The sequence below is a fragment of the Nyctereutes procyonoides genome, unplaced genomic scaffold (genome assembly GCF_905146905.1).
Source record: "Nyctereutes procyonoides isolate TBG_1078 unplaced genomic scaffold, NYPRO_anot_genome, whole genome shotgun sequence".
Lineage (NCBI taxonomy): Eukaryota > Metazoa > Chordata > Mammalia > Carnivora > Canidae > Nyctereutes > Nyctereutes procyonoides.
The window spans coordinates 883,372-898,404 of NW_026575142.1; the positions used below are offsets into that span (position 1 = coordinate 883,372).

The 15,033-nt window shown below is 33.1% G+C and overlaps 1 protein-coding gene across 2 annotated transcripts in view; it reads right to left on the reverse strand.

Moving 5' to 3' along the window:
• Positions 1 to 2,251: 2,251 nt before the first annotated feature.
• GULP1 (GULP PTB domain containing engulfment adaptor 1) overlaps positions 2,252 to 15,033 on the reverse strand; it is a 216,541-nt gene continuing 203,759 nt past the window's right edge. For both annotated transcript variants that reach the window (XM_055308305.1, XM_055308304.1), the window contains exons 10-12: positions 13,780 to 13,918; positions 10,409 to 10,503; positions 2,252 to 4,245 (exon numbers count right to left, since the gene is read on the reverse strand). In XM_055308305.1, the coding sequence (XP_055164280.1) occupies positions 4,174 to 4,245; positions 10,409 to 10,503; positions 13,780 to 13,918 (306 nt within the window). In that variant the 3' untranslated portion in view covers positions 2,252 to 4,173. The remainder of the gene's footprint in view (positions 4,246 to 10,408; positions 10,504 to 13,779; positions 13,919 to 15,033) is intronic.

Sequence of the window (15,033 nt, forward strand, 5' to 3'; positions counted from 1 at the left end):
ATAAAAGTTAAAATAATAGTAAAGAGTTCATGTGAGAGAACAAAGTGATTATCTTCTAACATTGAGTTGGAAGGCATGCTCTTCTTTTCTTTCACAGAGAGCACAGGAAGTTTTAGCTCAGGTCATTAGCAAGAAGTATGCTAAAGAAGCACGCAGCCTTTACTGAATGCTCATGGACAGGATGTTGCGCTTGGCACCCCAGGATATAAAAATGTCAAAGTAATCCTCTCTTCAAAGTTTTTGGAGAATAAATAGAAAAGTCAAAAAAAGAACTTTATTAAAAAATTAAATTTTTTTCCAAGACAGCTTTTTATTTATTTTTGCAAAATATATCAATGATAATACAGTACAAATTACCAAGAAAATACTATGGGATATCAGAATGTCCTCTCATAACTTAACGAGGTCCATTGTGTACTGGAGAATCTATTTAAGAAGGTAATTCCTACAGCTTCTAGCCAGGTTTTCTTTAAAAGCCTTAATGCATATTACAAACTGCCCATAGACTCGCATGCAAACCAGAAAAGTCTGACTTGATGAATTTTGAGTATGCATCTGAATTAATGCCAAAAACGTGGCTAAGGGAAATAAATTTTTTCCAAATTTTTAGTTCTATAGTTATGATAGTACTATGAAGTGGCGCAAAACCCAATGTTAGTGATAGAGAAGTTCCATTATTTCAATTTACCATGTAATAACAGAAAAATTTGAGACTTTAAACTCAACTCCCTAAGCATTCCATATTTTGCATATTACTTATGATTTAGGAAATGCTGTATCTTAAATTCATGAACCTAAGTGGAAGGAAATGAATCCAGAGAAAATAAGTTTTATAGGAGGTGTTTCTAGAAGTGGGTTGTGTTTGGTTCTTCACAACAGAAGATCAAGACGTGGAACAAGTATATAAGAATTAAGGTTTTGTCCCATTTATAAGATGGACGTTGAAAGAGGACATTCTTGAGAAATGTGCCTGAGTTTATCTAGGAAGGAGAGGACACAAGTTAGGCCCTTCCTGCAGGAGACATGGGGATCCGAGGGCAACACCAGCCACACCCATCTCTGCAGTGGGCCAGCCACCTATAACGGGTGTAGTTTAGGTGGAGTCTGAGATTTAGCTGTCAAAATTGAGTCCAAGAGTCTCCAGCTAATTTAACAGAGGTTGAAATCCAAAATCATGAGTAAATATTGAATTTGGAACTACATATGGAAACACTGGAACTGAAAAATATTAGCAGCTAGTTTTTTTTCATAGTTATGTTAACTAACATCAAAAAAAGTAAAAAAGAAAAAGAATCAGAAAGGCAACAATGCAACATCTATCAGAAATTTTATCTGAAAATAAGTCTTCATAATGTGACCAAACGTTTTTGAAAAAGTTCAAATCCAAAAAAAGAGAAATAAGAGAAAATTATTGCTATTGGACTCTCTTGATGGTCTCACAGTGGATATCTAACACTAGACACTAGCCAGTGCTAGATATGCACATTTAAACAGAATTAAATAGAAATGTCTTCTGGGAGGTTTTTGGTTCACCTGGTACTTTCGTACATATTGGTTTTTACTTAGTAATTCATATATCACCTTACCTTTCCTTTATGTCAATAAACTAACTGAGGGCAGAAATCCGGTCATCTTCAATTTAACAACGTTAAGCAAGCAAACTTAAATTCAGTAAGCAAACTTACTAGATGTTTTCTTACCCACATAACATAGGTTATCACACAAAGTGAGTAATAAATGAGTTTTATTGAATGGGTTGATGGATTGTTCATTGGTGTGCAAACACTGGGCATGGGAGTCCTGTGAATCTTTAAAACACTTAATACTTTGTTTTCAGAAGGTTCAGAACTTCATGATATTCCAATAAGCCACAGCTCAAATCTTATTATCAAGTCTACCTTTTAAAGACTCTCCACCAAGAAACCCTTTATATACTATTACTAGTCTAAAAAGGCTCTCAATTTTTAAAGGAGATATTTACATAATACAGTTATTGCACCAGATGCTTCTAGTGAAAGGGACCCAGTTACGACCTCTCTCACCACCAGGATCGAGGCCACTGTTTTCACAACTGAATGATATTTGCTTACAAAGCTAAAATGTGTGTGGGCTGTAAGAAATGAAGTTAAAGTTCATTAATTCTTTTTCCTTTCTCTTCCTCTCTTCCTTCTACTCTTAGGCCTCATTTTATGACCTGGAAACACTGTCATATAATCACCTTCAGAATGTTTCTAACTTAACCAGGGATTATTTAATGAGTAAATATACAATTATTTATTTAAAATCATTTATTCTCAGCAAAATCAAACATATTGAGTTTACATAGAAATACAATTTTCAACTGGGATCTTCATAAAAATGCACTGGTGAAATAAATGTTCATAATTAATGACCAATTATGTACTATTTAGTCATGCCAGTAGCAGAATTGATTACCATTAAAAATTGGTAAAGTAACATATCTTAAGTGTGCAAATACCATCTTAGTACTCTATTGTGTTACCATTGATAATAAATGGCCACTAAATATATACCTATTACATAAAGCTTTTAAAGTACAATAAAAATACAAATTCTATCTGTTAAAAAAAAGCCATTCATATGGCCCCTAAACATCCTCATTATACAAATTCCAAAATACTATATGACAAACAAAATTATAAAGGTTCTTCTTTATGAAACATATACTAACTTCTAATTAAGGTACAACTTAGCAGAAAACAGAAAACAAGAAGGCTTATATATACCATAGAACATTACGAAGATACATACAAATATAAGATTGCATAAGCGTATTTGATTTCTTTTCCTAGTGAATATATGTACCTTTAGCACTTGACAGAAATTTCCATGAGTAAAAGAAAAATCTATTTTTGAGATCTACCTCTAATCTAAGCTCACATTTTCATTAATTTAATCTATTTTTCTTATGATGCAATGTACCAAATTATAAATTTTAACCATAAATTCTTGCACTGAGTACAAATTAAAGTCTTTTACATAATGGGCAAAGGTGTAGGAAATAAACACTTAAAGGTCGGAGTTCATCAGCACATTATCAATTAAGTAAAAGAAAATTCTATCATTCATGTTAGCTTAAACTGAGAAGTCGTTTGATTTTTGTAAAAAAAATGAGATTCTGACTTCAACAAAAACAATTACAAATTAAAATTGCTAAATGATACTGATGATTCATAAGGAATAATTGTTATAGATTTTAAAGTATCAAAACTAATGGGGCATCACAAAATAAATTGGGTGAGAAAATATCATTATCAAAGGAGAAAATATGAGAATAATATTATTCAGTTAGAAAAGATATATTTGGTAAAGTAAATGTGGATAATAGACATTGCAACCATAGACAGCATATATTCCAAATGTATTTTTAGAAAATATCAGATCACATTATGTTTAGATGTTTAGCATAACTTATCTCATTAGAAATTAAATTTTAAGTGTTTTGTAATGAGCAAATTTTAATTTTTTCCATTATCTTCACTTATGAAATAAATAAAAGATTTAGAGTATAAGTGATAATAATAGCTAACATTAATACTTTGCTTTTACTAATAAACTCTAATTATTTGGTTTAATTATTATTGGAAATTATATTTTTGCTACTTTACTTGCTAAAAATGACCTGGTGGGATTATATTCAAGGTTTACATTTTGCCAATGATATGAACAACATTTAATACATAAAATAACATCTGTCTAATGGATGGTAACATGCTTATTGGTTTGAATATGGAATATATTTAGTTTGGCATTGGTATATCTCCTCAAGACTTTGAAAGGTGTCATCAAGGTATGGCTTTTGGGAATCAAAAATAAACTAGCAGCCTGGAAAATGAACACATGTGTCAAGATACTAATTATTCAGAACTCTGACACAAGACAGATATTTGGGTAATTTGTTTTTTGATTATAAACTTATCTACAGGAGAAACGGAAAAGAACATAAAAGTATGATTTACTTTACAGTCAGTTGTTTTTAAAATAAACATTATAGATCAATAGCAAAGGACGTTTTACTAAAATAACTTGCAAAAAGTGAAGGTCTTCAAAAATATATTGGCACACGTATACCACCGGTCAGAAAGTAATAAGGAATGACGTATACGCATAACAAACAAACTGAACACAAATCTGGATCTCTTGTTCTTGACATCAGCACCTGCTGTCTAATGGGTCGAGACAAAATACTGTGCCTTCAAGAGTTAGTCCCATTTTGAACCCCTCCTGCAAAACAGAGCAAAATCATTAAGATAAGAAATGCTCATGGCAATACTAATACCGGTGATAATGATGATAGCCACAAAACAAAGAGACTGAACAAAAGTTGAAATCCTCATGCTTTGATCGGCTGAGGAGTAATGGCCCGTGCTGGCTTGTCAAGTGTTCCTATCGGTGTGTGTCACCCCTCAGCGTTTTAAAGGTTTAAGTACGTGTGACGTTGGCATGCGTGAAAGACCAAGGGAAACAGAAGCAAGTGGCATCCCGTAGGGGTTTCAAGACTTGAATGGTCACGGGTGGCCTCGTGTGCCAGTCTACTGGGGGCTTAGATCTCCTCTGTTGGCTTTGGAGGCCAACATGATTTAAACAGAAGTAAGAGAGCTGGAGCTGCTCCATGACCAGAGACAGCTGGAGAGTCTTCACGTCCTCCTCCCGGTTACCACTGTCCAGGGCTCAGGCTGGCAAACGCAACGCCAGGGCCTGCGTGGGACACGGAGCTGCAGACCACTTGGCCACGGAGAAAGCCTCCCTTGCCCATCCCGCCGTGGCTCACACTTGTAAGTCTTGCTTTGGGTCCCACTCTCCCTAGCATGTTTGGGATGTTTCTGGAAATGAAGGTGCCCTCCATCTACTGGGAGCAAGTACACATTTTTTTTTCCTCCGAAGATTTGTTTTTTTCCCCCAACTTTTTTACTCAAAGTCCAGTTAGTTAACAGAGAGTGGACTACTAGTCTCACACGTAGGATTCCGTGATTCGTCACTTCCATGCAACACCAGGGCTCATCACAACACGGGCCCTCGATTTTGAGTTAAAAGTCAGTGGCCGAAGAGTTTGTCCTCTACCCCCAGCTCTCTCCAGTTTACCACCTCGCCCCTCCCCACCGTGGCCTGTGATCCATGCGCTGGGGCCTGCAAGGAAGAGATGGAAAGCACAGCCTCCCATTAATCAGGGGCCCGGGGCCGTATTCTAGGTTTCCTTGTAGAAGCACTGGGGCAGCTTCTACACATATACCCCACGTCTCTCTCCTCCTGACAACTGAGATTTTGTTCAGGGAGGTAGTTCGCAGTAGGGGCTGGCAGGCGACACGGGCCGCCGAGCGGGGACAGGCCTCCTAGAGAAGGTTTGGCCTCCGTCCTCCCTGAGTTTATTTCGTGAGACTGAGACTGAGCCTATGGGCAGGTGAGCCACTCTGACCCCAGTCACCTCCATCCACAGCAGGGGTCTAATGTCCTCCTTCCAGATGCAGCGTGACCGTGACCCCGGGAAGGGAGAAAGCCAGCTCGAAACTGCGAGCCTCACCTCACCTGCTCTGAACGTTCAAGGCTCCTCATCCTCTACAGCGGACGGGCCCCAGGGCAGTGCCACCGCTGCCAGGCGCCCGGGGCTCTTTCCCGGCACTGGCCAGACAAGCCATGGGGCCGAGCGAGTCACGGCACTCACCGTTATTGTTTTAAAGCCTGTTCCTATCACAAGAAGAGCTATTTTGCTGTATCGGGGCGTGGTATCTTAAACAGCTGCCAAATGCTTAGAGAAGTCAAGACTTTAAGCTAAGAATAGTGTAAGTTAACTGTTCTGTACAAATATTTTATTTGGATATGGGAGGCTCTGTGTACTCTGTCCTCTTCTGGCACGACAGACATACAGACAGACAGATAGACAAACAGAAAGACAGACAGATAGAAATATACACAGACAGAGTGGATATATATTAACTTGAGAAGGTTTGATACTAGACAGTGTTTTAATCTTTTTCTCAGTTTATTCTGAAATGAAACCACTATCACTTCAAATACCCTGAAAATACTATTTATCATTGCGTTTGTGTTTGAACGGCAGAACAGCAATCAGTAAAATACGGATCGGTCACTATTTCAATAATAAGAAAAGTAGATCATTTATAAGAATATCTCCATAGTGATTTTATAAGGATCCCTTTGGAGTCACCTAAATTAATTAGGGATTAATTTAATCATCCCTATTAACAGACACATTATTGACTCTCTCCTTCATTTTCTTTACTTCTAAGATAAAATTTCTCATACAGCTTCTGACTTTTCCTCCTAGGTCTCATTTAGTAAGTCACGATTTAATGATTACTGAATCTTTCTCAGGTTTCCATATCCTCTTGAATTTGAAAACTCTGGATGAAAATGAGGATTTAATTTATGTTGTGATGGAGATTATTGTAAACAAGTATCATGCAAAAGATAACTTTATTATTAACATATTATTAATAATATGCCTTTTGTATGAAATATTTTGCTCAGTTCTACTTTATTTTGAAATAGGGAGAAAAGCATGTTAAGGAAGGAAAAACCACTCATACGAAAGAATTGTTAACACGTTGAGGTATGTCCTTTGAGGGTCTTTATCGATCTCTAGATTTTAAAAATAATTTCAATAATAATATAAAAACTATAATATATAAAAATATATATAACTTTATTTATTTTAATGTAGCACACATATATAATTTTCTATATTCTTTTTAGAATTTAGTGGAACAAATTTTCCCTATTGGGTCCCCATAAAACTAATTTAATGATTATATAATATTCTATTCATTCTTTTAAAAATCTGAGTGTAGTTGATATACAATATTATAATAATTTCAAGTGTGTAACATAGTGACTGAAAATTTATATACATTAGGAAATGTCACCATGATAAGTATAGTTTCCATCTGTCGCCATAAAAAGTTATTATAATATTATTGACTATATTCCCTATACTTTTCATCTCTGTGACTTATTTACTTTATAACTGAAAGTTTGTATTTTTTAATCCCCTCATTCCACCTGTCTCTTCACTCTTCTTCCTGCAGGCAACTACCAATCTATTATTTTTAATGTGATTTAATTATTTCCAGTATTTTGTAATTATGAATAAAGTTAACTAGAAGCATTTGCTCATAGAAATTTTCCATATTTATAGTCATTTTCTTCTCAGAATAGATTGCATTACAATTTTTGATATCGAATAGAAATATAAGTATTACCAACAAATTACTCTCCAAATGGATGCTTTGAACTGACCCTGTCCCACCAATGAGTTTGTCTCACCACACTCTCACTTGCATGGATTATAAGTAAGGAAATAAAATGTTTAATTTGCTTGATTAAAATAGCACTTTTAGTTCTTTCTTTAATTTGTATATTTTCTTTGGTTAGATTGAACATGTCTACATGCATGTTAGCCACTTGTGGTCTTTTGTGAACTGCTGTTTTTTTTTTTTTATTTATCTGATTTAGTTTTCTAAGTATTTGTCTACTTACCTTAATTATGTATATGTGATATATTTATATATTTTTAAAGAGAAAAGAAAAAATTACAAAAAACTATAGAAACTATAGAACTACATATTTTTCTTTTCCTTATAAAAATTTCTTTCCAATTCAAAAGTCTGATAAATATTCAATTGTATACCAAACATTTTAAGCTGACTAATCTTTCTGAAATTTACTTGGATATCTATTGTATGTTACAGCTGTTCATTGGTCTTCCACTAAATTATTGACCAGCTGACTTAACACCTCTTAATGCAAAGTTCATATTTCACTGACTTGCCATGATCCTTTTTTCATGTATTAAATTATTATAGCTTAGAATATACACTTCTGAGCTATCAATACTATTTTACTAATTTGTCTGTCAGTGACATGTACCAGGAAGCTTAAGTTATGTCAAATTAAATAACTACATTACTGGTTTCAAATAAATATTCTATTTTCTAACGATTTAAAATAAAATATGACCTCACATTTCTGCTTAAATTTGATACACACAAGATATTTTTGTGATTTCCTCTGTAAATGAAAGAGAAAACCTAAGTATCTCACTAGTTTTATTAACTCAATATTATTTATACAACCCACTGTACTATACTGTTTTTACATTATATGCAAATATAAAAATAATAGCCAAATGTGTACATTAGCTTAATTAGGCTAACAAGATTAATAGCAAAAGTTGTCATAGACTTTAGATGAAGAAAATATTATTTTACTTTAGTTGAAGTGACCTTGCAAGTAAATCTTGAACCAAAGCAAAACAAAACAAAACAAAACAAAAACACACAAGCAATGAGGTGGACAATGGAATAGTGAAGACATCATTGAAAAAATAACTTTAAAATATGGGTTATAAAACCTCTTTAAACACAACTAACAATCAGAGACATCCATGTGAAACTGCTGTTTGAAGATTTATTAAGTAAAGCATGCAAATATTAAGGTTTTAGCTTTAAGAAGTTGTAAGTTGTTTAAAATTATTATGAAAATAATATACCAACCATCTCTGGCGCTACCCACCATGAAAGCAGAAAAGAATAAAAAAGACAGTAAGAAAATATTAGAAATGGCAAAAACAGAAACAGAAGCAAAAATACCATAGCTTAACATTATTTAACTAACACATCACTAAATCATTTCAATACAGTGTCTTTTGGGGTTAGTTCCTACAAAAATCTGGGGCTATAGGTTTGTTTTTAAAAAGCTATAGAATTTTTTTCAGTCTTGTGAAAATTTAAAAACATTAACAGAAAAGTACTCTTTGTGATTTGCATAATGTTTAACAACAAACACCACCGCACCGTCGTGCCCATGTTTGTGTTTGTTCTTACAAAAGCATTAGTCCTAAGTAGCACAAACCTAGGTGGTAAAACTAATGAAAAAGGGAAAAGATTGATTACATATAAAATAAATGAAGTATTCCTGCTAAATAATCATGTACTATTTGAGTGAAAGTGTCATATTTGAACTCTAGAAAAGAGGGAGGGAAATTGCACCACAAAACAGGATATATCCTGAAATCAATGGAAGTTTGACATCGGTGGTTTTAGTTTCAGCCACATAATATCACCATCCTGTTGAAGTTCTTAATTTGAATTTTATTAGGTGTTGCAATTGTGCTTTTATTTAACTTGTAATTTTTAAATTAATAGTTGTATAGGAGCTATATAATTGTATAATTGTACAGTTGTATAATAATACAACTGTATAGTTGTATAATCTTGAATTAATAGTTGTATAGGAGCAAATAATTGTAAATATTTGAGAAATGTTACAATTTAAGTCAATAGAAAGGATTTAAAATAATTTTTCATGTAAAATAAGATTATGAATCACCCAACTTGAGAAATGCTGTTTTAACATATTCTTTGAAAATCTCAAGGCATATGTTACTATATCTAGAGCAATAAGGAAATTCACATAATGCCTAGAAAAGAAGATGACTGCTTCATAGCTGTAGTCCAAAATGAGTGGAAGGATATTTATATTATCTTTCTAGGAAGGAGTGTTTCATCAGTGTTAGAAGATCAGAACCCACCGTTAATAGTTTTGTCCAGGAAATGAAACATAGGGAATGAATCACCTAATAAGTAGGAGTGACTCCTTCACTACATCTTCTCAATCAGCTTCATATAATTGGTCTTTGCCTACGTTTTACCATATAAACAATCTTTTCAATAAAATATAGGCTATAATAACTTCACCAAAATGTAAAGGGCAAATATAAAGAGAAGATTTTTTTTCCCAGTGCTTTCAAGACTATTTATTAATCATGGCCCACTGTAAAAAGCTTTTAAAACCAGCATCTTCAAATTTCCAGTACAACTGAGAATTGAAAAATAAAAGAGGGAGAGAGAAATGAAAAACCCAACTGGACTATATTACTAAAGAAGTTGTCACTGGGTGCCTGCTTTCCCCAAAAGAGTCCAGAAGTTATGAACCATAGCGACGATGCTTCTTGTAAAAGAGATTGATTTCACTCTCACAAAGATTTTCCTTCATCTACCCATTTACAATTTGAACTGCATAATTGGTAAAACTGAGATGAAATCTTATAAACCTAGTACAATTACCTTGTAATTTTTGGATTTGAAAGTAATGAACCATTAGAATCCATGTAATTTCATATAAAAAAAGAACTATCTTATTGCCATTGTAAATTGCACTCTTAAAAAGAAAACAGAACAAAATAAAACTTAGCATGTGTAGGAATATTTTTAGGACTAAATGCATATGAGTATTTCCAAGTAATTGTTTCAAATAAGTTTCCATAGTAATACTAATTTAAGGAAAGGGTAGTTTTGGTATATAACATTCTCTGTGTCCCATAAACAAAAAGAAATAAACCATGTGTAGGTCAATCTGTTAAAATAGTCACCTGCATCTCATCTAATTTTGATTGAATATCTGGAGGAAAATCCCCTGCTCCACAGTTAAATGGGTCAAAAGGTTCTGCTCCAAACAGGTCTCGTTCTAAAAGGAGGAAAATAATTTAGTAAATTAAATGACAAGAAGAACTAACTAACTAACTAACTAACTAACTAACTAACTAACTAACTAACAAGAAGTGATTGGGGTGAGTTGGGTCTCAGAGGCAGGATTATATAAAGAACTGCTCACAAGGCCAATGGAGCTCCTATCCACACTCACTTTACGCTGGGCTTTTCTGAGCTTAGAGGTAAACACCAACAAAGAAGCAAAGATCCATTTTATGACAATATTAAAAACTGTTTGGTTACAAAGAATTATTATCCAGAGAGGCTTCTGTGTCTTTAATTAAGATTTCTCAATATCAAATTCATCAAATTTTTAAAGCAATTAAATTTATTACAACTAATGTATTACTTATTGAGACTTCCCTTTTCCATCTACTGATGCCTTTGTAACACAACAGTGAAGCAATCCGAGGGACCGGGGCTGGTTGGTAAGTCGTGTTACTCATAGCTCATTACACCTTAATCTCACATATATTTAGAAAAAATTTAAGGCACATTGTCTCATGTATGAAACTATATCACCTTCCCAAATAAACACAACGGGGCGGGTTCTTTAAAAATACCTCCTAGCCCCAACACAAATTTCTTTTAAATACAACAGAAATGGAATATCAAAAACCTCTCTGTAACATACACTCTAAAGTATTCATTTTTTAACCACTAAAGAAGTATCAAAGTTAAAATTGATATTTGTAATTGATAAAAACCAAGGCCTATTATTTAAAAATTATCAAATTTCTTTCTTGACACAATTTTTAAAAATTATATAGGTGCATGTGAATTTGTAATATATTAAGAAAAACTATATTATCAAAATTCAATGCTATGTAAGAAATAATAGTTATGTTCCTTGAGTTCTATTCTATCCTCTAAATTAATCTGTGACCCTCATTATGAAAGACTCTGGCTTTTATAGTTAGAACTTTTTTTTTTCAAATTCATGTATTAAATAAGTAAAAAATTTTTGTAAGTGCCTGGTGCTGCTAAGTATTATATACATAAGAGGGACATACACTTTTATCATCCAAATAAAGACACTTTTAAGAGTAAAAGGAATGCAACCAACAGTCACACCAAGACAGAAGATATAAACCAGAACTGTCCTAAACAAATGGGAATTTATGCCCATTTTATATATGAATATTATATATATTTTATATATATTACATAATATATGTAGACATTATACATGGGCATGGGTGTTATTATTATTGTTGTTATTTTCCTCAGTCTGATGTTGTTCAGTTAATAAACCAGAGCTTGGGGAACAAGAGAACTTCTCTTTGGAGGAGTGCCTTGGTTACCACCATACCACAAGCACGTCCAACACTGCTTTGCACAGGATAGATGTTTGTGAAAAGAAATGAATTAACAAGAAGGAAGAAGAGCTGATCAAGAGGAATAGAGATTTTCATTACAGGCTATCTCATTTTATCGCTTTGCTTTAGAGTGCTTCACAGATATATATATTTTTTGACAAATTAAAAATGTTTGTGGCAACTCAAGTATCAAGTAAGTACCATTTTTCCAACAGCATTTGCTATAAAGATAGATATGGTATGGGGTTATCTAGAATGCTATATTTATCTACTATCTATCTATCTACCTACCTACCTACCTACCTACCTACCTACCTATCATCTATCCTTTATTGTATTTACTAAACTTTGGCACTCAGGATCATTAGATATTTAAAAATGTAGCAGGGTGTTACTTCAGTTTCTCATTAAAAAATTCCTTAACACAATTTGAACATCTCTGCCTAGATATTCCAAAGGCATGTCAAATTTATTGATATGTAAAACTGAATGCATTTTTCACCTTACCTATCTCTAGTTTTCCCTGTTAACAACATTTGGTCTAATATCCTGAATCATAGTTGATTCTGAACTCTCAGCCACCATCCTGATAAATTATCCCTTCTAAATATTTTCAAGGCTATTCACTCTTCTCAGTTTATAATTTGACTTGGATTAAAATCCTCCTTTGCAGATACCACACTAATTTATATTTCAGATTTTAGCTTGTAATGCAAGTCTAGCATATATGCTAAACAAATGCTTATTGGGCTAAATAAGAGAATGAGTAAACCAGTCGTTAAGTTCAAGGAATTAAAAAACAGTAAAGGAAGAGATGTGAGACCCTCAGAAGGACAAAAAAATACCCCATTATGACATGAGGATACTGGCAACATTTGCTAAAAACATACTATGACATATATATTATGGATTATTTCCCGAAAAAATATTTTGCAAGCACAAAATATATTCAGAGGAATTAAAAAATATATATTTCAATTTATGTAAAAGTATTTTTGTACACTGATGTTCAAAGTTTCTGATGTTATTACTTTTCATTTACAACTAATTCTCTAAAATTTACTGAATATCTAACATGTGTAATATATTTTGGTAAGTTCCACAAGGGGAAAAAATAAATTAAGGGCCCTGACACAGTTTAAGCCCAAGCTAAAACTTCGGAGTTATATGGGAAAACCTCTTAATGTGAACCAGAGAGGATGCAGTAAAGCATAACATGTAAAAGTGTCTTTTCTTGAGTTTCCCTCTGGACATGATGACTGATCATGGCCATTGAGAACTAACTATTCTTTAAGTTCCTGTGATAGGGCACAGATCAAAATATAATCAAGACATTGAAAGTGAGCATCTGTTGGATGGTTCCTAATTCATCGGTAAGAGACTCTTACATTCCTTCCAAATGTATAGAAGATAAATCAGAAAAGTGATTCATGTATAGTATTTTAGATATCAAGAAAAAACACTTATGTAGGGTTAATAAACAAATCATGGAATTCAATATGTACATGTTTCTTTAAGAATATTCATATACTCTTTGATAAAAAATTTACACTGAGTTCTACTAAATGTCAAAATATTAAAATAGTTACCACCAAGTTGTTATTAATCATTAAAACATTAAAAGTATAACCCCAAACACAATAAAATATAAATAAATGCTTTGTATGATGATATAGATAACCCTATACCCTATATCATTTTTCATAAAATAGTTTCAAATGCAACAGTGACTCTGTATACTCTGAATTATAAAGTATTATAAAGTAAAATCTGATTAGCTGATTTGGCACATATAAACATAGTTCTTTGGTAATTAACACTTTTAGTGAGCTCAATATATATAATTTTCCCTAAAGTATTAATTCCATAAAATATTAAATATTTAAGATGTATACAAATATAGAAAAGAATATTGATTTGTTTAGAAAGCTTACTAATCTCAGTCGATCTACTAGGTATTGGAGGTGGCTGTGTGCCATTGCGAGTAGGTGTTGAAGTTGGGTGTGACACTGGAGAAAATGGTATCATATCAAAGATGTCTGTGGAGGGTGACTTTGGTGTCACACTGCCCGCCTGCAATGAAAATAATGTGAATTAAGCAGTATTTCAGGTAGACACATTTTAATGTTAAATATTTCATATGCATATAAAACACATATAAACAACAAATAATTCAGTTGAATTATATGCACTTGCCATTTTGTAGATCAAATGTTGGCAGTTCTATATGATTTAACTAGTCATGCCAAATGCTCATTAGTAAGAATGCAACAGAAAATTTCTGCAACAGTGGCCTTAAAGATGATGACAAAAATGCTGACAATACTACTCTAGATATATTTTATACTTTTTTTTTTGTATACCTAGAAATAATTGCCATGTGTTCAGAGAATTGAAAATATTAGAAACTATACAGGGAGCCTGTGTGGCTCAGTCTGTTAAGCCTCTGCTTTAGGCTCAGGTCATGATCCCAGGGTCCTGGGGTGGAGCCCCAGGTAAGGCTCCCTGCTCAGTGAGGAGTCTGCTTCTCCCTCTCCCTTTACCTCTCCTCCCCCTGCTCGTGCTCTCCCTCCAAAATAAATAAGTCTTTTTTTAAAATTTTTTTTTATTTTTATTTTTATTTTTTATTTTTTATTTTTTTTATTGGAGTTCAATTTGCCAACAAGGTCTTTTTTTTTTTTTTAAAGAAACTATATAAAAACATGATTTCAGTAATATATTTTGCTTAAGTTATAAATAGAAATAATTAAACATAAGTAATGCACCTTCTTAAATATGACCCATTCATTCAAACGCAATTGATAGCAACTTTAAAAAGTTATGAAGATTATATATTAATTTGTATTTATTACTACAATGACAGCCAACTATTATATTCACTGCAGCACCTTTTATTCCCAGGTAAGAGTTCTTAGGTTTTCTTTTTTTGTTGTTTTTTAAGAAATAAATGTTTTATTTATTTTAAGATTTTATTTATTTATTCATGACATACAGAGAGAGAGAAAGAGAAAGAGGCAGAGACACAGGCAGAGAAAGAAGCAGGCCCCGTCCAGGGAGCCTGATGTGGGACTCGATCCCGGGTCTCCAGGATCTGAAGGGCTGAAGGCAGCACTAAACTGCTGAGCCACCTGGGCCCAGGTTTTCTATGGTAAATAGCTACCTTGCAAAATAAATTATCACTAAATGTA